General features: G+C 39.1%; 1 protein-coding gene across 4 annotated transcripts in view; it reads right to left on the reverse strand.

Annotated features, from left to right (window-relative positions):
- The window catches only part of RPS6KA6 (ribosomal protein S6 kinase A6), an 81,585-nt gene that overhangs the window by 13,950 nt on the left and 43,810 nt on the right, over positions 1 to 23,825 (reverse strand). For all 4 annotated transcript variants that reach the window (XM_045030418.1, XM_045030415.1, XM_045030416.1 and 1 more), the window contains 11 exons: positions 23,490 to 23,632; positions 22,190 to 22,260; positions 20,743 to 20,831; positions 19,476 to 19,540; positions 13,602 to 13,704; positions 10,668 to 10,792; positions 10,215 to 10,340; positions 9,362 to 9,451; positions 7,234 to 7,392; positions 3,210 to 3,371; positions 1,879 to 1,955 (listed from right to left, as the gene is read on the reverse strand). In XM_045030418.1, coding sequence (XP_044886353.1) covers positions 1,879 to 1,955; positions 3,210 to 3,371; positions 7,234 to 7,392; positions 9,362 to 9,451; positions 10,215 to 10,340; positions 10,668 to 10,792; positions 13,602 to 13,704; positions 19,476 to 19,540; positions 20,743 to 20,831; positions 22,190 to 22,260; positions 23,490 to 23,632 — 1,210 coding nt within the window. The remainder of the gene's footprint in view (positions 1 to 1,878; positions 1,956 to 3,209; positions 3,372 to 7,233; positions 7,393 to 9,361; positions 9,452 to 10,214; positions 10,341 to 10,667; positions 10,793 to 13,601; positions 13,705 to 19,475; positions 19,541 to 20,742; positions 20,832 to 22,189; positions 22,261 to 23,489; positions 23,633 to 23,825) is intronic.

The following is a 23,825-nucleotide window of genomic DNA, read 5'->3' on the forward strand; positions in this document are numbered from 1 at the left end:
ATTACTACTTTCAGTACTGTATTCTTGCAAAATCATCTTTAACTGGTCTAACAAGAATTAGGACAATGCCCCGTTAGCAGACTGGTATAGGATAGCCACCCTGAGAAGCAGTATGTGCTTCAAATTTCAGTAAAATGGGTTGGATTCTTGTTCAGGAATGTCATGACAGCTGTGAAAGCTTTTCCATGTTTATTGCTAAAGTTTGTGTCACTAATATTCCAGCTCAGAGATATTACTCTGAAGATCCCCAAAATACCAAGCACCATCATATATTCAGATTTTGAATTCATTGAATTTGAATTAGCATTTTGAGGAATGAAATCTTAACACTAAGCAGTTGTCTATAGAAGGTTCACTAGAACCTTACACAAAACTAATTTGGCCTGTTAGCTGCAAGGCAGTTATCAGAAGACAGTATGAAAACTTGATCTGCAAAATTTCTGATGCTGAAGCTAGGGTAGAACGTTACTAAATAGGAGTCTGACTCTGCAATTTTTTTAGAAGTATTAATTACACATTATCATTATCGTTAGGGTCACAATACAAACATTTATATTTTGAAATTCACATTGATGAATCAAGTAATAATATATTAATTCAAATAGGTAGATATGAATCTATAAACTGGAATTTGCTGCTAAAATTAAGTCAATTGTCTGCCTAAAAGAAATAGGTGATAGCACTAAAGATTAAGGATATGATACTATCATTTTACTAAAAGTGTCGCTTTAAATCTCAACCCCAGTTTATTATTTGCTATGAAAACTTCAACAGAAATTGCATCCTTTTATATTTGGATACTGATAAAGAAAGTAACTCAATTCATTTTTTCCATAATGCTGTAATTTAGAGATTTCAAAACCCATCTAATGTAATGTTCCATACCCATGTAATGTATGATTTTTGTGTCAACATCAAAATCCTTAAGGGATGTTGGTCACTTGAATATGATCAGAAAAAAAGTTGTGTATGTCACCCTAAATCTCCCTGCCAAATCTGGTAGTTTTGCACTCTTATTTTTAAGCACTGTTCTTTCTCCTGTTCCTATACAAAAGATACAGACCAGAATAATTAGCTATTCAGAGGATACAGTGAAAATGACTACATATGTAGGGCTGTCAAACACATCAAGCAACAACGAAATAGAGAAAAAATGTTTCTAATATTTTAGAGTAGCACCGTGTTAGTCTGTACCGAAAGCTTATGCTCAAATAAATTTGTTAGTCTCTAAGGTGACACAAGTACTCTTTTTGTGGATACAGACTCACACAGCTGCTACTCTGAAACCTGTCATTATGCAAGGCACTGCATTTAGCTGTAGGGAGTGGAAATCCATCAACTTCATGAAAAAACTGCTATGCATCCGATGAAGTGGGCTGTAGCCCACGAAAGCTTATGTTCAAAAAAATTTGTTAGTCTCTAAGGTGCCACAAGTACTCCTGTTCTAATATTTTAGTTATAGTAATCTTAGATACTAGTTATAACAATATTAGGTACATTTTTTCCAGACAAGAGCACAATTACATTGAAAGCAACTGATTCTAGATTTTGAATATTTCCATAAGTTTATGTTAAATGTTAACACATGAAGAACACTAAAGAATTATGGAAGCCTTCTATTAAAAATATACTTCCTTGCAATCCATATATTTTAAGACTGTTGCTCAGCATGCCGCAATGCCTGATACTGTACAAAGCTTATTGCAAGTAGGAAAAAAAAAGATTTTCCTTCAAACAAGTAGTAAAATGTAGAACTTTTACATTCATTATCATGTCTAATATATCTCAGGGCTGCTGTCATATCAGAATGTCTGTGTGTATACATCATACTAAATCCAGGAAACTAAGATGACATCTGAAAGCTGATAAAAACCTTACCCTGCCAGCATGGTGTAAAGGAGAACACCCAAGCTCCAGATATCACAAGCAGCATCATATCCCTGTCTCATGAGAACCTATAAAACAAAGATCTGTTAAAGTTTTATTTGCTGCATGTAAAAAACTACAGAAAGGTTACGCCAATCCCAACATTCTTTCTTAAAACCAAACAGAAATATGGCAAATATTCTTAAATGTAGACAGCCATTATAAATATTTTGAAAAGATGCTTGTCTTACTACTGGGGGCCACTACCACCATTTCGTTAGGTTTGAGCCACTCCTTGAGAGATTAGCAGCACAAACACATTGACAGTAATATTGTGATGTAAACCCAAGAACCTGATCCTACTGTCCTTAATCATGGAAAACTCCCACAGAAACAATTTCCAGATTAAGGTCTGCAGTATTGTATCCCAGTGAGCTTTAGGGACAGATATAAAAGGAAAATACGTTCAGTGTCTTTTATTGTGACATCTCATTGTCTAAAGGAACGTATTCTCTTTAAAGATCCCATTGTGATACTAGATGCACATGGCACAGTTGATGCAATCTAAAGATGCACAATACAAGCAACATTGTCTCTAAGGAAAAAAGCTTGGGAAAATAAGGAAAAAAGACATGAGACATGAGCATTCCTGGACAAATATTTAAAGAAAAGATAAAAATGATGAAGTTGTAATTAGAAAGATATGTAGCCTAAATTGGAGTCTCTGGAATTTATTTGGAACTAATCCTTTTGAGACTTAGGATGGCAATATTTAAGATCATCACTCTGGAAACATAACCAGAGCATTGTCATGACAGGATGTTTCCCTTTTTAACTGTAACAGCCATTTTAGTGTAACAATGACTTTTAGTGGTTTTGGTAAATTGCTATTAATACTAAGAGTAAAACTGAGGAAGGAGTCCACAAACTAGCCCACAATGTAGACAGTATTGAATAAATATTTTGTAGGACCAAAAGGGATCTAAATGTTGGTTACACAGCAAGGAAAGAGTATATAGTTGGTTCATTTTAGCCCATTAAACTAGGAAATAAATTTGAGACAAAATTGCTCATGAAGTCATGCTTTTAAATTCCAAAGGAAGAGAACATCTTATTTGTGTTAAATAAAAGCCATTGTGAAGACTTATTTACAGTGTGTGAATGGCATTTATAGATAAAGTTTAGGGGAAAGGAGAACAAGAGCTGGAACAATTAAACGTATTGTTCACACCTTTTAGTAGAAAAATATGTCCGTCTCAGAAAGGTTATGATGATGGAACATGGTTTCTTCATGAGTCAGAATGGTACATATAAAGTCAATATTATTAAACTGCTGACAATACCTCTGGTGCTACAAAGTTGGCAGTGTAGCAAGGAGTTAAAAGAAGTCCGTTCTCCCCTCGAAGTTGTTTTGCAAATCCAAAATCACAAATCCTGATAGAGTCAGCATTGTTTGAGTCATCCATATATAAAATATTACTTGGCTTAAGGTCTCGATGCACTACCTTTAAAAAAATAAAGTATAATACTTAGAAGCTATTTGTAACTTGTAAAGATAACAAATGTTTATAGGGCATATCTGTAAAAATATGTAACTTCCTTACCTGTAACTGTTCTATGAAGGTAGCACAATACTGATCCACACAATTACTTAAAGTACATGATGTAACTCCAGAAAATCTATATCTTTTAAAGTAACATTACATAGGAGCTCCTGAATCATGGTAAAGATGCAATTACCCTTTATTGACTCCCGACAACTGACAAATAAAACCTACTGCATGTCATAAGCTACAAAGGTTAATCAATTTATTAGAACAGTAGGATTGTTACTACAATGTTAAATGATTATTTATGAGAAAGTATATAATTTTTCTATTTGAAATACTGTTTACATTCTAATCTAGGAAAGGTCATTAGCACTGATGTGATGTCAGATACTTTAAATAACTAAAATTACATTAAACTTCTTACTTAAAAACTTAAGAAAAACCAAATGAAAATGCAACTTTTCTCTAAAGTTCTCTTTCCTGACCTTGTTAACAGGGCTAAATCTGGGAAATAATTATTGGACTCAAACAGTGTATAATTATAGGCATAAAATTATTATTGTTCTAATTGCTGAAAAGGTACATCTCCTGTACTGGATAACACATTTCCCTGTCTGATGATGCTAGGAAGGTTTGCAATAAAGTGACAACCTCTCTGACACAAGAAGAGCCTAGGATTGAAATGGATTAAGAAAGATATCAGTATTTCCACACAACATAAAAAGATCCTTTTCTTCTTTCGTTCATTGCCCCATACATACGATTTTGTACTACATATAGCATTGTTTCATATAACAATTTAATAGTTATTTGTTTGCATATAACTTTACCCTTTAAGATCTAAAAAATTTAATTATTACAAAAAACAGAACTTCTGAATGGGCTTTCATTTTATCAAAAGTGCAGCCTGTAGTGAAAGCTACTCTAAGTAGCGAGTATCAGAGGGGTAGCCGTGTTAGTCTGGTTCTGTAGAAGCAGCAAAGAATCCTGTGGCACCTTATAGACTAACAGACGTTTTGCAGCATGAGCTTTCGTGGGTGAATACCCACTTCTTCGGATGCAAGAGACACTCTAAGTAGCGAGACACCTGTGTTCATTACTGAATCTAGGTTTGTACAAATGGAATCAAACTCTCTTGCCATAATCTTATGATGCATCTTATGTTCAATTCAATAATTTCAAGAAAATGTGAGGGTTTGTACATTCATTAATGATTCTATTACTTGATAGGAGGATATTAGTGTTCACTGTGGTTATACCCTCTACCCCGATATAACACGGACCTCCGGAGCCAAAACAATCTTACTGCACTATAGGTGAGACCGCGTTATATCGAACTTACTTTGGCTCCCCTGACCACCCCCTCCAGAGACCCCTGTCCCTGATCACCCCCAGGACCCCACCCCCTACCCAACCCTCCTGCTCCCTGTCCCCTGACTGCCCCGACCCCTATCAACACACCCCGCCCCCTGACAGGTGTGAAAGTAGAATGAATTATATTGTAAAAATAAGAGTGGATTAAAGAAATGTTGTATGTACCTTTAAGCAGAAATAAGAAATGTTGAAATACAGGTGCCAGGAAAAGAAACATTAGGCATAAACAATGGTGCTAATGGCGAAACATTAACAGAAGATGGGTAATAGTTAGTAAGGAAATAAGATATGCATGCCTAGCCCAGGTAAACTTATCTGATTCTGCTTCCTTTGTTATCTTGTTAAGTTCTCACCCTTTATCTGTATAAATAAGATAGTTTGTGTCTTGCATGGTGCTCACATTATCTGGGTGTTATTAGCAGAGCGCTGAGCTAATAAAACAGAATGGTCTGACAAACTGTGAGTCCTGAGTCTAACTTTGACACAGGCACTCACCGGCAGCAGCGGGAAGTGGAGCAGCCCGGCCCCAGCCCGCTCCACTCCACCAGCTCCCAGCCGTGGCGCGCCGCTTCCCGCTGCCAGTGAGTGTGGGGAGGTTGGGGAAAGGATGCTCCCCGTACTCACCTGTGGTGGGAAGCGGAGCGCCGCGGCCCCAGCCCGCTCTGCTTTCCTTGCCCCGGCCCCAGCTGTGTTGCTGGGTGTGGGGGTGGAGAAAGGTCCCGCACTCACCTGCAGCGGTGGAAGTGGTGCAGCCCGGCCCAAGCCCGCTCCACTCCGCCAGCTCCCAGCCACAGCACTCCGCTTCCTGCCGCAGTTGAGTACGGGGGGTGTCCTTTCCCCAACCTCCCCGCACTCACTCGCGGCGAGAAGTGGAGTGCCACGGCTGGGAGCTGATGTGCTGATCCGCCAGAGCGCTGCTTTACGGCGTTGTATGCGAACCTGTGTCATATCAGGTCGCGTTATATTGGCGTAGAGGTGTTAGAAATTGTTGCAAGGTTGGGCCCCCTATATATGTGGGGTGCTATCACTAAAAATATCTAATGTAAATAATCTTTACTCATATGAGTAGATACTTTACAGCAAATACGCCTATTCTTGAATAAGAGGCAGAGAGGTACTATGACAGCATCCTCACAACTTAATATACCTCAATCATTATCTGTAATAAATATCTTCTACCAGAAGGCATCATTTATCTGAATTTTAACACCTTTCCATGTGGACATTTTGAATAAGACTAAGATAACCAATCTCATTTGTGATCTAGACATCGCCAAAAAGTGAAAAGCTGATGCACTCATTAACTAGATTTTGGACCCTTAATAGTAACTTTGCAATATGACTTTTATAAGACACATATATGGATGAACTCTTACCACTAAATATTCCTGCTAATAAGTGTGTGATTAAAAATAAAATCTCTGGCATAAAAACATTTCTAGTACTAAGCATGTGCTTTAAACACATTTTAAAAGGTATTAAAATTGGAATATATTATTGAAAACAACATGTATATAAAAAATAAACGCATTAGTAGTGTTACAGGTTTAAAATAGACTACAACCTAAAAGCTGGGGCCTTATAGGTGAGTAAATATAATATTGTAGTTAAAATCCAACTACATTTTATTCTGAGTTGATAGCGGCTTTGTATTAACAGCAATGTGTATTAATTAAAACACACAGATTGTACAGATGTGTATATAACGAAACCAGAAATTCAGAACAAAATGAAAATCAGGCTTCCACAAAATGCCCACGTCCTGCTGTGTGATGCACAAACCTCATTAGTGTATATAAGTAGTTATCAGGCTGAGCTCTTCAGGGGGATTACGCATTATCTGGTCATTATAAATAAAAATCAGATTATGGCATTGATAACAACCCAATTGGTATTTCGAGCTCGATAGTTCTAATAATTCAGATCAATTTTAAATAGAATAACTGAGTAAACTGTTTGTATACTTGAAGTTCACATAGCCAATCAGATCTCTGGGTGGCACATTTCTATAGAAAAAACGTTGTTTCTGGTGGTTTAAATACTAGTTTATTTTACATAATTATTCTACAGGAATTAAATACTTCATATTAGAATAACTTTGCATTCTAGTTTTCCATTAGAGGAGCAAAAAGATTTTCATCTAACTGCATGAGTCAAAACTGAAATCTTCATATGAAATACAGAAAAGTACTCCTCTTCCTCACCCTCCATGGCGATGTAGCTTAATTAAAAGGTTATGTAATCAAATTAATTTTCTAGCAAGACATTTTTATAAATTATGCATGAAGTTTAAATTATGTTGTACGCAAATGAAGTCTCAACGCTCTTCATAATGTGTTCACATACTAACAAGTCAACAAAAATTTAAGAAAAAGAAAAAGAAAATGTGATTGTTAATTACACAAAGTATAAATACAATCATGATATAATATGTATCACTTACTCCTTGACAATGAAGGTAGTCAACTGTTTTAGTTATAGTGTACAATACAGCACTAGCCTCCCGTTCTGAGAAATACTTTTGTCTGAGAATCCGATCAAGCAGCTCTCCTCCCTTCATCAATTCAGTGACCAGGTAAATATATCTGCCATCATCATACACCTGCATAAGTTTAAAAACATACACACACTCATTTGAATAATTCACAATTAAACATACATTCTAAGAATTTTAAGGACTAAATCAAATCGTCTTCTTCTTGTATATGAATACAGACAGGTATTGCAAAGTTTAATTCTTCAACTGAAAATTCATGCCTCATGGCACAAGGATTAAAGAAACCTTACATCTCACTGAACTAGATAAATTCATGGAGGATAGGTCCATCAATGACTATTAGCCAGGATGGGCAGGGATGGTGTCCCTAGCCTCTGTTTGCCAGAAGCTGGGAATAGGCAACAGGGGATGGATTACTTGATTACCTGTTCTGTTCATTCCCTCTGGGGCACCTGGCATTGGCCACTCTCAGAAGACAGGACACAGGGCTAGATGGACCTTTGGTCTGAGCCAGTATGGCCGTTCTTATGCAATGTGGAGCTAGTGGGTCATTAAATGATGATTCTGGGATTCATTCTTTCACTTGGCTGCCTTGGGAAGAACCATTTTGTTTCTCCCTATTTTTACCAGATACAATTTTGAGCGATGGCACTTCATATACCATCACTAAGTAGTTTATTTCTACATTAGATCAACACATCAAGTGTTCAGTTGAGATAAGGATGGCAAAGACAAGCTTCCAATATCAGACTCAGATGCATATATTAAAACTGTTCAGGTAGCCATGGATCTTTACATTTATTTATATAAACATAAGGTTCTTTATTATTATTTTAAAAACTAAATAAGCTCTTCATGTGCTAGCAAAACACATGGAATAATGATGGCTGCAGCTAGCCAAAGGGCCGCTAGAGATTCTGAATGGGAAGAAACACCCCTGTATCCCTCTACCATGTGCTCTCCATCCTTGTTCAACTGCAGCTGTCCCAATCTCCAGCGGCCCATCAATTTGCCATCCATTGAAATGGGAGGCAGCAGGGGTGGCATTTTGGTTCTTTATAGCTAATGATGAAAGCCCCAATGAACTTGGTTTCTGCTTGGTTTTTGTTTTGTTTTTTTTTAAACCTTAGAAATAGCAGGAGTATTCTTTTGGTCCTTTTTAAAATTTCTGCTAACAGAATTCTTTGGAATGCCAGAGGGCTACAGAAGGCTTGTCTACACTTATCTGGGGATCAACAAGTGGTGAACGATATATAGGCAGTCGATTTAGCGGATCTAGTGAAGACCCGCTAAATCTACCACAGATCGCTCTCCCGTTGACTCCTGTACTCCACCGGATCAAGAAGATTGGGGGAGTCAACAGGAGACTGTCTCCCATCAACATTGCATAGATCTAAGCCACGTCATTTGCATTACGCTATTCATGTAACTCAAATTGCGTAGCTTAGATCGAATTTCCCCTGTAGTGTAGGCAAGGCCTGAGCCATCATTTTAAAGTGTGAAAGTGTTGACTCTTTCACAAGTAGATCTTAACTGTTAGGCATTTTGAGTTAAATCAACATTAAACAAAAACCAAGAAATTATTAGTAAAAATCCCATTCCCTCTCACATGCACAAGTTCCATTAATTAATTATGGTATCATAATTCTACTAGCTCTCTAGCTGTCCACAGAATCTTCCAGTAGAAACATGATAAACAAGATCTAAATTTCAAATGGGAGAGAAAGTGGAAATAAAAGCAATAAAGTGCAGAATTTTCTTTTCTTTGCAGGTCACCTTTAAAGCCCAGAATCATTTAGGAATTTAATAATAAATTAATTAGCAAAGGCCAAAAACATTTTGAGTCTCCCAAAACCTAGCACCTTTGCAAAAATTTAAGATATAATGTATAAGTAACAGTATATGACATATTTAAAATATTTTACCTTTTTTTTTAAAAAAAACTATAAGTATTGTTTCCAGCATATTTTACTGGAAATGCAAAACATGGGATCCTACTCCTACTCAATCATTATTTTATTTACTGTTTGACTGCCTTGTGGTAAGAATTGTAAAATTTAAAAAGAGTACATACATCTTTTAAAGTAATAATATTAGGGTGTTGTCCATAGCGCATCAAAATCTCAATTTCTTCTGAGGGATCTCTCTTACTTTTGTCAATTATCTGTGAAATAAATGGTGGAAAAGGGCTCAATGTTAAATGAAGTATTTCCTCAAAGGCAAAATGGATGAAAATACTGGATTTTGGATAAGAGACCACAAAAGCTTCACGTAACAAGAATTTTCAAACTAAGCAAGACAGCAGTTTTGACTATAAAATTCACACATTATTGCTCTTTTTACTTTCATGCTTCATCCTTAGTAGTTATGAGTGACACATTATCCAGCCTATTCGCTTAAAGCTTGAGGTTAATAGTTACAAAACAAGTTCTAGCATATATTGAAAATTGCTCTAATTTGAAGATATTAGTGAATTTAATCAGACTATCCTAAATACTTCTACTTCTCTCCTGCCCACTTCCCCACCTAAAGAGCCCACTGATCTCACCTTTGTTGTACTCTTATTGTAAGGGCAAATAAAAAAGGAAAAGGGAAACATTTAACAATATTTCTATTCAGTCTAATGAAATGTGATAATTGAAGTAATTTCAAAGCCAACATAATTAGGTTTCAAATAATTGATATATTGCTCCATAAGTTTGATGGCAACCTTTCCTCTAACAAGAAATAATGGTAAAAGAAAATACAAAATTTAGCTGAACGGAAAAAATTTACTCTCTCACTTCTCAAAGTACATACAACATTACGCTGACTGAAAAATTAGGTGTTTTAAAAAAAAAAAGGTCTCTTTACTTACTAGTACATTAAAAAGATACATGACTGTGGAGTAACTATTCTAATACCAAAAGAGAATTTACACCAAGTACCTTCACGGCAAACTCCATATTGGTAGCTATGTGCACACATCTCTTGCAAACAGAGTAGGAGCCAACACCAATATCCTCCTTCAGCTCATACACATCAGTGAACTGTGCACTGTTTCCATGAAGTTGCTTTAAACAAATATAAACTGCATTTTAAAACAATAAACTGTATTTTAACAAAACATGATTTTTACTTTCTCAAGCAGCACATTTTTCTTTACTTTGCAGTTTTTTCCTTTTGAAATTTGCATTTAAAGAGACATTCAACTTAATTTTTGAAAATGGATTAGTTTAAGTTGCTGCACATAATGTTTATGTATATTATAAGTGTTTTGGTGCTGCTGTGCTGATGTACGGGTCTTTCCAGCAGAGGAGAATGGAGGTTAACTATCAAAACACACATCAACTTTGGCATTTCAGTTAAGAAATATCTAAACCAAGAAAAATAAATTTTACCTGTACTATTGGCAATATATTGGTGAGGGGTGAAATTTTATGATCTTCTATGGCAGTAGTTGCAACAAAGCTAAATCCTTTGAACAGCTGATGCGCGTTAGCACTAGGTGGAACTCCTGGAGAATCTAATTGTTAAATACACATGGTTTAATTAGAATCTGAAGAGTATTCTGTTACTTCAGTATATTCAAGCTAAGATATTCTGTGCGTTTACCATAGGGATGTTCTCAAAAGTATTTTGAGGAAAATACAAGAAAGTTGAACTGGTTCTGAACTACAAGATGTAGTCGGGGTGCCAATATATCACCTTTCACTTATATTCTCACTTTTACTTATTTTAACAGTATCACATGCTATATAAAATAGATGCCTGCCCCCCGCGCCTGCCTTTTTTTTCCCCCAAAAAACTACAAGACCTCAAGATGTTGCATAAACTAGAATACATGTAATTTCATCTATTTCCCCCCCCCCCAAAAAAAACCCTATCTATGACTATTCACAAAGAACTGAAGATTGGTGCCACGGTTTCATTCACAGCAGCGAGCTCAAGTATGTGGAGTCAAAAAGGGCGCATATGAGGGCACTGCTAGCTAGAAGTTTCAACTGAAGAACCATAGATGTGGGCATGGCAGAAGTACAGGGATCCATGGACACAATACTTGAAGAATGTAGCGATATGTTTCAAAAGTCACGAGAGCCCTGATCTTCCCCAATGTACACTGTGTGCAACTTCTACTTCACTGTACTCTGTGTAAACACAAATAAAGCACAATTTGGCCCAGAGGTATTTTAACATACGTATGTAAACTTAAGAGCTATGTTGGAAAACAAACTGCTGATAATACGTCACATGGCCAACAAACCAGATATCTGGTTTTAAAGTCCAGGTGAAACCGTCAAGGGGAGATTTATAAACAGGACCCTTAAATGAACATAGTAATTGTTGAACAGAAATGATAAGCCTTAATTGAGTGACTGAACATTAGAACAAAACCATTTCACTGTGTGGTAATTTTGTATTTAAAAGATGACTTCACGAAAGATATTTACACAAGTTTACTTGAAGCACTAATAAAATTGATTTGATAGCACTAGCTCAAGTCAGGCAAAACATTAACACAGGGGTCCCCAACACGGTGCCCAATGCGCCCGCGTCCTGGCCGGTGGTTGAGCATCCGCCGAAATGCCGCCGAATTTCTGCAGTATTTCAGCGGTGATGCCTCTCGATGACACCTTTGCCGCGGACAAGCAGCGTCATCGAGAGGCGTCGCCGCCAAAATGCTGCAGAAATTCGGCAGATGCTCGACAGCCACCACGGTCCTTCGTCTAGCACCCGCCAGATGAAAAGGTTGGAGACCACTGCATTAACATATACCATTTTACCATTGTACCTCAATACTGACATGGAAAAATCCCTCATCTCTAAACCTGGATTTCACCTAAATTCAAATTTGACTGGCCAAAAGAAAAGTAAATCCATCAAAAACTTTACTGAGCCAAATTATTTCCAGCTGTAGAGGATTGTGATCCTGAAATATACTCAAACATTCACAAGGGACTAGGATGTCAGAGTCATCTTCACTTCACTTTTGACAAGATGTGGAGAGCTATGTATTAACATATCTAGGCTCACAAGCAATGTCTGAGACTTAGGACAGATCAGCTCCAACAACTGTATTAACTTAGTCCCAGTGACAGGCACAGATTCTGCAGAATCAAGACTTTTAATATAAAAATGGTTCCCAGCTCTTACCGTTAGAAAAATAATCTCTTCTAATGTGAAACCAAATAAAACATTGTACTGTTGTCTTCCTGATCTATAGACAGGCTGGTACAATACCTTCATGAGGGTGAACTGCCCTAACTCATTACAATGAGGTACTAATTTTGAAATTACAACAGAACTGATAATAATTTCAGTGCTAATTTTTCAATGCTAATTAGCAGAAATATTCAAGGTCTACTACTAAATACAATCCCATTAGCTGGATATCAATCACTTAAAAAAAGAACAGTTCTTTCTCTCCATGACTATCTGGCAACTCTTACCCTCTAATACTAATTTGTCAAAACGGAACAGAAGAAAAATGCATTGCTGCTCAAATTTCCCCTCACCTTACCCACTTAGGGCAGGTCTACACTACGGGGGAAAATCGATATAAGATACGCAACTTCAGCTACGTGAATAACGTAGCTGAAGTCGAAGTATCTTATATCAATTTACCTACCGTCCTCACAGCACAGGATCGATGTCTGTGGCTCCCCATGTCGACTCCGCTACCGCCGTTCGGGTTGGTGGAGTTACGGAGTCAACAGGAGTGCGTTCCGGGATCGATATATCGCGTCTAGATGAGACGCGATATATCGATCCCCGAGAAATCAATTGCTACCCGCCGATACGGCGGGTAGTGAAGACGTACCCTTAGAGAAGACGGCAAAGAAAAAAAAAAACCACTCTCTGCAGTTTCTCTCTCCAGCAGCTAGGAGGGGATGAATGGGAGATGATTCACGGCCTAAGAATGCTCCTCTCTGGGGCCTGCACTGAGGTAAGGATGGTTTGTAAAGGATAAGGAAATGAAGCTAGGTGGGGGAAATTATGAGTCACTTGGGAGAGAGGAGGGAGATTTGGATTTCAAGCCCCTTTCTACAATTTTAAGTCAATCCACCACTGGAGAAAATAGGGATAAAAAAATGGAGAAGGGGAGTAAAATTGAGACAAGAGTAAAACACTATCCACTAAATGACACTAATGCCACAGTTGATTTTACTGTGATTGATATATATTCTGCCTTTCATCTTTCTGCCAACTCCCAAGATCAATGGCTCTAAATTTTATAGCTCTAGCCCCCAGGTATCAAACAACAATGTAATTTAGTCCTCCCCATACAATGAGTTCATCATATTAACTCGTTATTTTCTAAATATATGCATTACCTTTTGGGGTTTTTGCTGTGAATTCTGGATCAAAACAGAAGGTATCTTCTGGCTTACCAGAAGCAGGTTTAAACGGGGGCTGAATTTCTCTTCTGAACAGTTTCTGGAACAGAAAAGCCACAAAAGAAGTTTAACTAAAATTCAGAATTACTTTACAGATATTATATATATTTTGCTAAACTAAAAGGAACGCAAATAGAATGTTTTTCATCTATTTTCAAAAGATTTCGCTTTCTGAAAGAGCACACTACAAAATAGCAGGCACAAAACACAAACGTATTGTTGATCCTTTTTAAAAAAGATTTATTCAGGTTTTTCTGCTCTCCTGCTTTGAAGGGCCTTAAAAGGGAATAGAGAGTCAGAAAGCCACAAGAAATATACCAAAGCTTGCCCCCGCTCCTTACCCACCAGGCCTCTCCCCTTCCAGCTTATTAAGTAGGCAACAGCATACAATTGCCCCCACTAACTCATCCTTACCTCAAAAGGAAATGGGCAGACAGTGGTGTATTCCCCAAATACCGGAACTGGATCCCAGTTTCAGGCTATTGCAGAAGGAGCCAGGTTCTCCAAACCACTCCAATCCCAAGAGGAGGGAGAGAGGATCCATCCCATACTTTCCCATTCTAGCTCCCTAGGGCAGGAGATTCTCCCTAGTGTCTTGTTCTTCCTGCCTTACGGGATGAGGGGATTTACCCTCTCAAACCAATACTCCAGGTCTTTCCTAGGTCCCTTAAGGGAAAGTGAGGAATGGCAGCTCCTCATTATCCTCTGTCCTGATGTGCAGTACAGGAGTAAAGCATTACCCCAAACAAGTACTCCTCAGCCCTATTCAGGGTTTAGGAAGAGAAAAAGGAGGCTCATTCACCATCTCTGTTTTCATCCTTGTATGTCAAGGCTTTTGAAAGGCTGTGTGGCTTGTAGGGGCTTTCTGCCTCTACCCTGGCCAGGTGGTACTCCCTGACCATCACCAGACTCCCACGGCTCCCTGTCCTTGTGTGCAGGAATATCCACTGAAGAGAAGTCATCCCAGGCCCACTATCACAGGACTTGGGGAAAATATGCATGAGCTCACCCAGAGCAGTGCATAAGACAGGAAGTGGAAGTGACCATTACCAAACCAGAACTGATTATACACTAAGTGCAGTCAAATACTCAAAGTGCACCCTGTAAAAAAGCAGGTACAAAACTTTCAGGTAAAAGTGCAATTTTCTCAGTGGTTTTCAACTTCAACTTTCAAATTCTGAATGGAGGTTCAGACCGCTTTGGAAATCAGAAAATCTGTGGATCCCCAGTTGTCTGCAGACCACAGGTTGAAAACTGTTCTAGATACTGCTCCCTTAGAAATCTCAGTTCCTTATAAATCCTCTTGCTACTGTATCAATATATTTTCCTATTACTAGGTACATAAAAATAGGATTTGTTTTCTTTATTTAATATTTGTATTCCAATAGCACCTACCAGACAGGCAGAGACAGGTGAGTACACAGGGAAATAAGATAAGATTGGTCAGCATAATAGGCAGTGGTCTCAGCACACCAGCTGCCCACCTGTTAAGATTTTTGTAGGCATCACAGCAAAGGAGAGTTTTAAGGAGGAATTTGAAGGACAATAATGTTTCACGGTTCAAGGACGCTCCTTCCAAGCATAAAGGGAAGCATGGGAGAAAGAAGAAAGGAGCTAGTTTGAAAATTCAACAAGTGGGCAATGGAAGTTGGCCACATGGGCTGATTGGAGATGGCAGTCGTCATCTTGGTAGCGAATGGGAGAGGACAGGTAGCGTTAAGACAGGCCGTGAAGAGCCTTGAAAAGTGAAGACAAGCAGCTTATGTTTGATGGAACGGAGAAGGGGGAGCCAGTAGAGGGATGCAAAAAGGCAGGGAAGGCGGGGGTGATGTGATCAAGTCATCAGGTTAGGAGAACGTTCTTTGCAGCAGCATTCTGAATAAATTACGAGCAGGGCAAGATTTCATTTGTGAAGGCCAGAGAAAAGGATATTACAGTAATTGAGATGTGAGATGAGAATTTAGCTGTGTGGATGGATTGGACCAATTCACAGATAAGGCCAGAAGGGACCACTGTGATCATCTAGTCAGACCTCCTGTACAACAGGCCTTTAGGACTTCCTTGCATTAATTCTTGTTTGACCTAGAGCATATCCTTTTAGAAAAAGATCCAACAATGATTTAAAAGGCTGTATTTTAGAGATGTTATGCAGAAAGAATCGGTCAAGATTTAGACAAAGCCTGAATGTGAGGACTTAGAGAGGTCCAAATCGAAGAGGATGCTGATATTATGGGTCTGTGAGACAGGCAAGAAGAGTGGCATTGTCCACAGAAATCAAGAAAGAAGGCATCAGGGAGGGTTTTGGTGGCAGAGATTAAAAGCTCTGTTTTAGTCACGTTGAGCTTGGTCTGACAGCTAGACATCCACAAGGATACGCCAGAAAGAGGCAGAAGTTTTAGTCTGGACAAACTGAGAAAGATCTGGAGCAAAGAGATAGATACACAAGTCAGCAGCATGGAAAGCGTAGTTTGATTTGTGCAAATGAGATTACCCAGATAACATGTAGAAAAAGAGAAGAGATAAGGACCAAGGAGAGAGCCCTGTGGAACCCACACAGAAAGCTGAAAGGGAAGGTGAGGAGGAGAACCAGGAGAGGACAGTCACAGACAGCCAAAATTTCAAGAAGAGCATGGTTGACAAGTCGATGAGGATGGAGTACTAGTTCTGAGCTTGGGCAAGGAAAAGTTCATTAGAGACTTTGGCAAGAGGAGTACCAGGAATGGAAGCCAGATTAGAAAGGGCCTTGCATGGAATTGGACAGGCACTCCAGACAGCAATTGCAAACACTTCATTCAATGAGCTTAGAGATAAAAGGGGAAAAGGAGATAGAATGATAGCTATAGAGGCAAGTGGGGTCAAGGATGGGGCTTTAAAAAAAAAAAAAAGATGTGAGTCTAAAACACGATTGTATTATGAAGGGAAGAGCCAGAGGAGAGCGAGATATTAACAAGTGCAAGGGAGAAGATGAGAGTGGGTGGCTAGCTCCTTCAAATGAAGCATGTCAAGCTCCCCTATATCATAGGAGGAGCTCCCAGTTTGGCCAATTATGAGAGCGGGGCAGCATCTGGGGCTATCGAAGAATCAGAAAGGAAGGAGGTCCATGAAGAAAGCTATAGAAGGTTCCTGGAAAGGCTGAAGGCATGAGAGCAGCAGAGAGTTGCTGTCTGACTTCCAAGCCGGATAGCCAGAGCTGAGAGCCACAGAAGGCTGAGGCATGGGAGCAGCAGAGGGGCTATCCCTCTGACATTTCCATGCTGAAAAGCGGGAACCAGTGGACTAAGCACCAGGGGAACAGTGGAAGGGCCTACCTGCTTCCCTGCCTGAGAGTTACTGAACGGGGGACCAATGGATGCTCTCCTGGTGAGGATGATCTCCCAGCAAAGAGGCAGGGGAGGGGGAACCTGCTGGGAAGAGCTGGGTTATGCTCCAGTTCAAGGGGCTGTCATGGCAGGAGGACAGGAGAAAACCAAAGAAAACCCCAGGTGTGGTAGAAGATGCCAGAGTATAGTATGTGCACTGTCGATGGACTAGACAGTGTGGAGTTTTAAGGATTCTATGCACTGGGGTGATAAATGACCTAGTTTTGGGGACTTTTGGTTATGGATTGGTTGGGCTATGTTTAGTAATTAACTGACCCCCAAGGAGGAGAATTACTGAGGCAAGAGAGCACGTTGTGGAGTCTTTACTAGCCTAAGAGGGCAAATGGGACAGTAACCGCAGCATAAGGAGACCAGCCACAAGGAAGAACTCAGGGCAGAGGAGTAATTGTTCACAGGGTATAAATGTGTTCTGAGTAGGTGGATTCCACCTTTGCTGACAAGGCCTGTATCACATCCCTCCCATACCAGGTACAAAAGGGAGGTCATTAGAGACTCAGTGACTGCATATTCTGATAGAAGCATCTTGGGACAATGGATTAGCTGGAGCCCAAGACAACCAGTTTTTCCCTACCCCTCTGGAGGGGGCTTGTGTTTGGAAAGTGGAAAGTCCCCAAAAACAGGACAAAGAATCAAGGTTTTGATGCTAGCCTTTAAAAACCACAGAGACTGGATAGGTCACAGGAAGATGACTCAGAACCACACTGGAAGTTTTGGACAGGAGAAGGGAAGAGATGAGCATGCTTGCATAGCAAGGAGCTCAGTTTAGCTGTAGGACCAAACAAGTCAAAGCAAGCTGACCTGGATAGAGAGGGGCTCTCTGGTTAAGAAATCAAGCCCTGAGCTGCAGCAGAAGGGTTCCCCGGACACCTCTAGAGGATTCAGACCCAAGCCCAAAAAATGCTGCAGAGTGATGAGGAAACTGAGTCAGCGAAATGTGATTTTTTTTTCAAGTGTAGGATATGACTAAGACCTCTTTTCTTCAGGATAAGGAAATATCAAGAGTAGAAGCCTCATTCCCTGTATTCCTGCAATTTCTCTTCTATGGCTCCTAGACAAAATAACAAGGCCATGTATGTTTGTAGTAAGCTCTATAATAAGCTCTCTGAAGAGGGCCAGGGAAGGTATCAGTCAACACTCAGAAGTAAGAGATATAGGGGGTTCTGCATGGGCATAACCTGGTCTGGTTGTGGGCATCAACACAAGTACTGGGGTCCTGTACCCTATGCTGTTTCCACAAAGGTGAAGGACTTAGAGCTTCCATCCATGGAGAAGTGATGGTTTCAGTCCTTGTGGAATGGCCCCAAGTATTGTCTGGAGATGCATTTATGCTCCGTATGAAATTATGCCTCAGCTTCTCTCTTTCTGTCAGAATGGCACAGGTGTTGGCTGTGATGCTAAACTTGCTAGCCCCAGTTTCAACAATGTCTTCTTCCCTGCCTTTCTATCTCTACCTGATCCCAGGAAATAGAGGCATCCATCTACATGACGGAGTGCTGGCCAAGGCAGACTTGAACCTCCATCTTGACGGTGATTGTTTCCTCTAGGTCTGAAATGACCTGCATGGATTGCTCAAGCAGATGTAACTAGAACTGTCTCTCCCTGAACTTGTGGGTTTTGGAGGAAAGCAATCAGCACACAACACCTGTCTGGGGTATGGCTGTCCCCTAGGCAGAAGATGCAATATCTATGTCAGCCAGTGAGGGGATGAAGCTATGGTCAGAGAGGCAGGGGATGAAACACGGCTATTTAGATACCAAACTGCTATGAAGCACCTCATCCCTGCTGTACCAGGGGGGTGAAGGGGTGGGGGATGAGAAGAGAGATGTCTTTTATTGGAATATCCAAATTAAAGAAAACGAGATAAAAAAGGTGAAGATCAATTCTCTTCACCAAACTAGTTGGGAAAAGGATGAGTTTGACATTCAGTGAATGTTGTGAGTTGGACACCCACTGGGTTCAGCCCTGCTGCCACAGGCAGCAGTAGGGAACTGAGGGAGAACTGTGGCCACGTTGCCTTTTATGGCTTCACACAAGGAGGCACAGTGTGCATGCACAGCCCTGACAAACACTGTTATTCAAAAGAATCCAGTTTCTTAAACACAGACACCTACTTTGAGCTTACAATGACACACACACAACACACGAATTTCTGTACCTCTCCCCTCTTAGTCATTTTGAAGGAGTTTATTTACGATTTTAGGATTTAGAATGTTGCAATTCTAATTACTATTAAAAATGTTAATGCATGTTTTAAAATTTTAGTGAGACCCTCAATGCTGTACAGCAATGAGGAGAAATACAGTCTCAGAATACAATAGTCAGAAGTCTCATTTGTCTAGTATATCCTGTTTAATTATCTTGCAATTTACAGAAATGTTGCAAATGTAGCAAAACTAAAAATGGCTATGAAATTAAACTGTTTTGTACTTACATTCCAATCAACTGTTGAAAAAAAAGGATGTCTCTTGATTTCTTCAACTCCATCTGAACCAGCTCCTGTAATTATAGGGAACAAAAGTGACTAAATTAAAACCAGCTTCAGTATAAAAATCTCTATACAAAATTGCATTAAAAGTTAGTCACTTGGTTTCTTGGAAAATTGCATGGAATCACTTATTCATGGAATACTGCCTAAAGTTAGAGTTTCCAAGCAAGATATTTGACTGAGAACAGACTGGCATATAGCTAGTCTAATTCACACATGTTGAAGAAAAGCCTGGAAAAAGGAAAAAAGTGAACTTGTGCCTTGTTTGCTTCTTTGAATATATAAAGGAGCCCTACTCACAGGGCATCTTTACATCTAGCAGTTTACAAAGAATCAGGAGTACTTCCCTGCAAACCACTAACTAATTTAATATTAAATCTCCAAACAAGTAATTGGAGACGATGCTTGGGGGAGTATAACAGCGTTTTCTAATCTGCTTCCTGATTTTTTGTTTGGCACCTTAATATCTAGTTTTTACTCCAGAATTACAGCCTTTTGGATGGTCTGATAAGCCACTGTTCCATGCACATGTGGAGGGCTGCCAGCAAAAAACAGGAAAATGGGACAGTATACTAAGCCACAAAAAGACATATTGAGGGAGCTAAAATAAGAGAAAGGCTACTTTTTTCCTGAATGATGGCTTGCTGACATTGTCAGACTAGCAGTATGGGCTACACTGCTGAGGGAAATCAGCACAATATGTGGTAAAACAGTTTGGTAAAACACTAAGGCTATGATGCACATCCTATTGCAATTGGCTGGAATACAGATTCAGTGCACAGAATCTTTTGGGTGACTAAGAGAAGGTCAACTGGTTACAATTCCTGAAAATTCAATTTATTTGGTGTATCCAAGCAGTTGGCAAGAGCCAATTCAGATACACGAAAGCTTCCCTTATAGACTGCATGGCAGCTGCTTAAGTGAACTGGAGCTCTGTAGAAAGCTGCATCCAGAATCTAGATGAATGACTTCTCCAAGAAAGTCATCTTCAGCCTATCTTCCTCTGTCATTTACTCAGGTGAGCCAAACCCAGAATAAACATACTGCAAACTCAAGAAAATATGTGAAAATGAAGTCTGTTGAATAACCAAGAACTGATAAGTGAAGCTTCATTGAACAGTCCTAACAATTAAATTGTTCACAAGTTATGCTGTAGATGGTTTTACTTCAAGATCCAGGTCAAAAAGAACCAACCAAAACAAGATCACGTTACCTAATCTGTTTGATGGGTTCCTTTTAAACAACATCCTTAGAAGACTTTGCGCTTCAGGGCTAAGGAACTGTGGCATTCCAAGCTTTGCTCTGGAGAAAGAGAATGGAGAAATGATTACTTCAAAAGCATGTTTTGCTAAAAACACTCTAGATGGGCTCATTAAACTAAGGGTAAGAAACTCTGCCATCAGATCTGTCAATGTGTGTCACAAAGGCAGGGAAATTGTGTGAACGAGATTTCAAATTGAATATTAAAATAACTACCTGTTCAAGAAACTTCTAGGAAAAAAAGCACACAGTGTGGTATAGTGGTTTTCAACAAACAGGCTGCTTCAAACTAAAGCTGCATAAAGTACTTAAAGTTGTGTATCCTTGAGGAGATCTATCCAAACATGCTGACATATGACAAAAAGGAAGTATTCATCCCTTCCTATCAGAACCAACTTTTGAAGGCATTTGGAAATAGACAAAACACCCTTGTAATCTACACACCCAAACAACCCCACAAGTCACCTTTTTATTCCTCCACTCATAAAAAGCCTCAAGAATTAGATCATAAAGTCATTAGAGAAAGCCAATGGGGTCAACTTCATGGAGATTATTTTGTAAGAACAATTACTAAATTTAAAACAACTTAAGCGATTTGAACCATTTTTTTTAAATAATCGCAGTGTCTAGTTCAGTCTGAAATTTCTAGGCAGAAATGTAACATTATGTTATACATGTGCATATTCATTATGCTACAAATTCTGAAATAGGTGGTGAACTAATCAATCTTCTGTATCAATGCTGCTATACATTAATGACAGACACTCCCTCCTGCCAGAGAGTCAGGACTAAAACCCCTTTTCTTTAGCACCCATCCCCCTCAGAAGGTCCTAGAAGTCTAACCATTTGAGCTGCAGGATACCCCTCTGACTACTCACAAAAGCAATAAATTCTTGCTTCCTCAATTAAAGAGTGGCAAAAGAGTACAGTTAGGACTTGTTTACCAATCACCACTGTACACTTGTCTTACCGTTTTTACAACATGGATTAAACTATTTTATACAGAAAGTGTGTGTATACACACGTATGTACACAGAGAGAATAGCATATACAATCTGTATAAAATAGCTTATATAAAAACAAAACAACCTATGTTGTAACAAAGACAAACAGCGTATAGAGAGGTGGTTGGTAAATAACTCTAGTGTACTTTACTGCCCTATTTTTAATACTAACTTTATACACACACTTATTTTTTTCAGTTTTAAGCCTTGGAGATATTCTCCAGTATCTACATTGTTTGTGATCAAATTCTTACTTTTGTGTTTGACATTTTATAATTTCACATCCTGAAAGTGAGAAAACTATAATACACTAGCTAAAGCATAATATTTATAGCTACATTTTCTGTTACTTTCAAAAAACAAGGGTAATTCTATTAAAAAAAGAAAAATACTTACTTTAGTATCATATTCATAGTTTCATTTCGATCTTTACCTTGAAATGGTAGTGTACCAGTAAGCATTTCAAACTGAAAAGAACAAATGTTTAATCAATATCAAGTGGTTAGTTATTTTAAAAGTACTCTTACAAGATTTTAATTAACATGGTATTCCACTTGTACTACACACACTAAGACCTGAGAAGTCTTCAGGGTGATTAGCAAATACATACTAATTTTAATTTTTAAAATATCCAAAAAAGTTAAACATTTTCTCTTTGAAGGCAATTTACATGACAATCAATATCAACTGTAGATGGGATAAAAACCTTGGAGGGTTTTGCAGACTAATGGTGGTTCATGGACCATAATTCAAAAGCTACTTGAGGAATCAAATGGAATTCTCCCTGAAGTCATGTACTGCTACACTACAAAAAAGTAGCCAAAAAATGTGTTTGCCTTTATTTTTCTTCCTCAGTACAAATGCTAATGGTGTAACAATTTACTGTCCGCAACAGCACAAATATTAATATTACTGGTGTATTCCACTTTTCCATGATGTTCATTCAACAGGCTTGTTGTTACAAACATTTTTTAAAGGAATGCTTTGCCAAACTCTGGTTTTTTGGTTTTTTTTTCTAATGTAAATACTAAGCAATGTGTCAAAGAAACATTCAAACTGAAGTCTAACAACAACCTAGGAAAGTGACTGAATAAAATTGTTCTGGACTGCTACAAAGTCACATATATGTCAATGATCCTTAGAGCAGGGATCGGCAGGCACACGGCTCTCCCGGGTAAGCACCCTGGCGGGGCCGGTTTGTTTACCTGCCGCATCCGCAGGTTCGGCCGATCGCGGCTCCCACTAGCCGCAGTTCGCCGCTCCAGGCCCATGGGGCGGCGGGAAGTGGCGCCCAGCACATCCCTCAGCCCACGCTGCCTCCCACAGCTCCCATTGGCCGGGGACAGCAAACCACGGCCAGTAGAAGCTGCGATCAGCTGAACCAGCCGATGTGGCAGGTAAACAAACCGGCCCACCAGGGTGCTTACCCTGGAGAGCCGCGTGTCAAAGGTTGCCAATCCCTGCCTTAGAAGTATGCATTTCCTTAAAGGTATAAACAAGTCAAGGTTCAACTTATTTCAAAACTATTGTTTCTTCAGTATAATCTAGTTACCAGCTTCTCCCAGGACTTCCCCTTAACCTAAAGTTGTCCTAATTCGGCTTAGGCAAGTTTATTCTAAATAAATTTAACATTACTCTGTGGAGGCATGCAGAGTATTTGACTGCAAACAACATTATGCAATTAATCATACAGTACCATAAGAACACCAAATGACCACCAATCGGCACTCTGGTTGTGGCCTCGCCTGTTTACTACTTCAGGTGCCATGTATTCTACAGTACCACAGAAAGAGTAGGCCTTCTTTTCTTGATCTACTGATTCTTTGCTGAGTCCGAAGTCTAGAACAACAGCATTACAAAGATATATCTAGTAAAGAACTTTAAAAACAGCATTTTATACAATAATTTTATATTTTGGATTCAAACAACCAAAGACTGTTCATGAGTAAAGAAATAGTTATCCTAAAGCTCATTGGAGAATGAAAGTTAAATAGTACATTACACAATCGATTGTACAGTGCCAGGAACATTT

The sequence above is a fragment of the Mauremys mutica genome, chromosome 9 (assembly GCF_020497125.1).
Source record: "Mauremys mutica isolate MM-2020 ecotype Southern chromosome 9, ASM2049712v1, whole genome shotgun sequence".
In the NCBI taxonomy this organism is placed as follows: Eukaryota; Metazoa; Chordata; order Testudines; family Geoemydidae; genus Mauremys; species Mauremys mutica.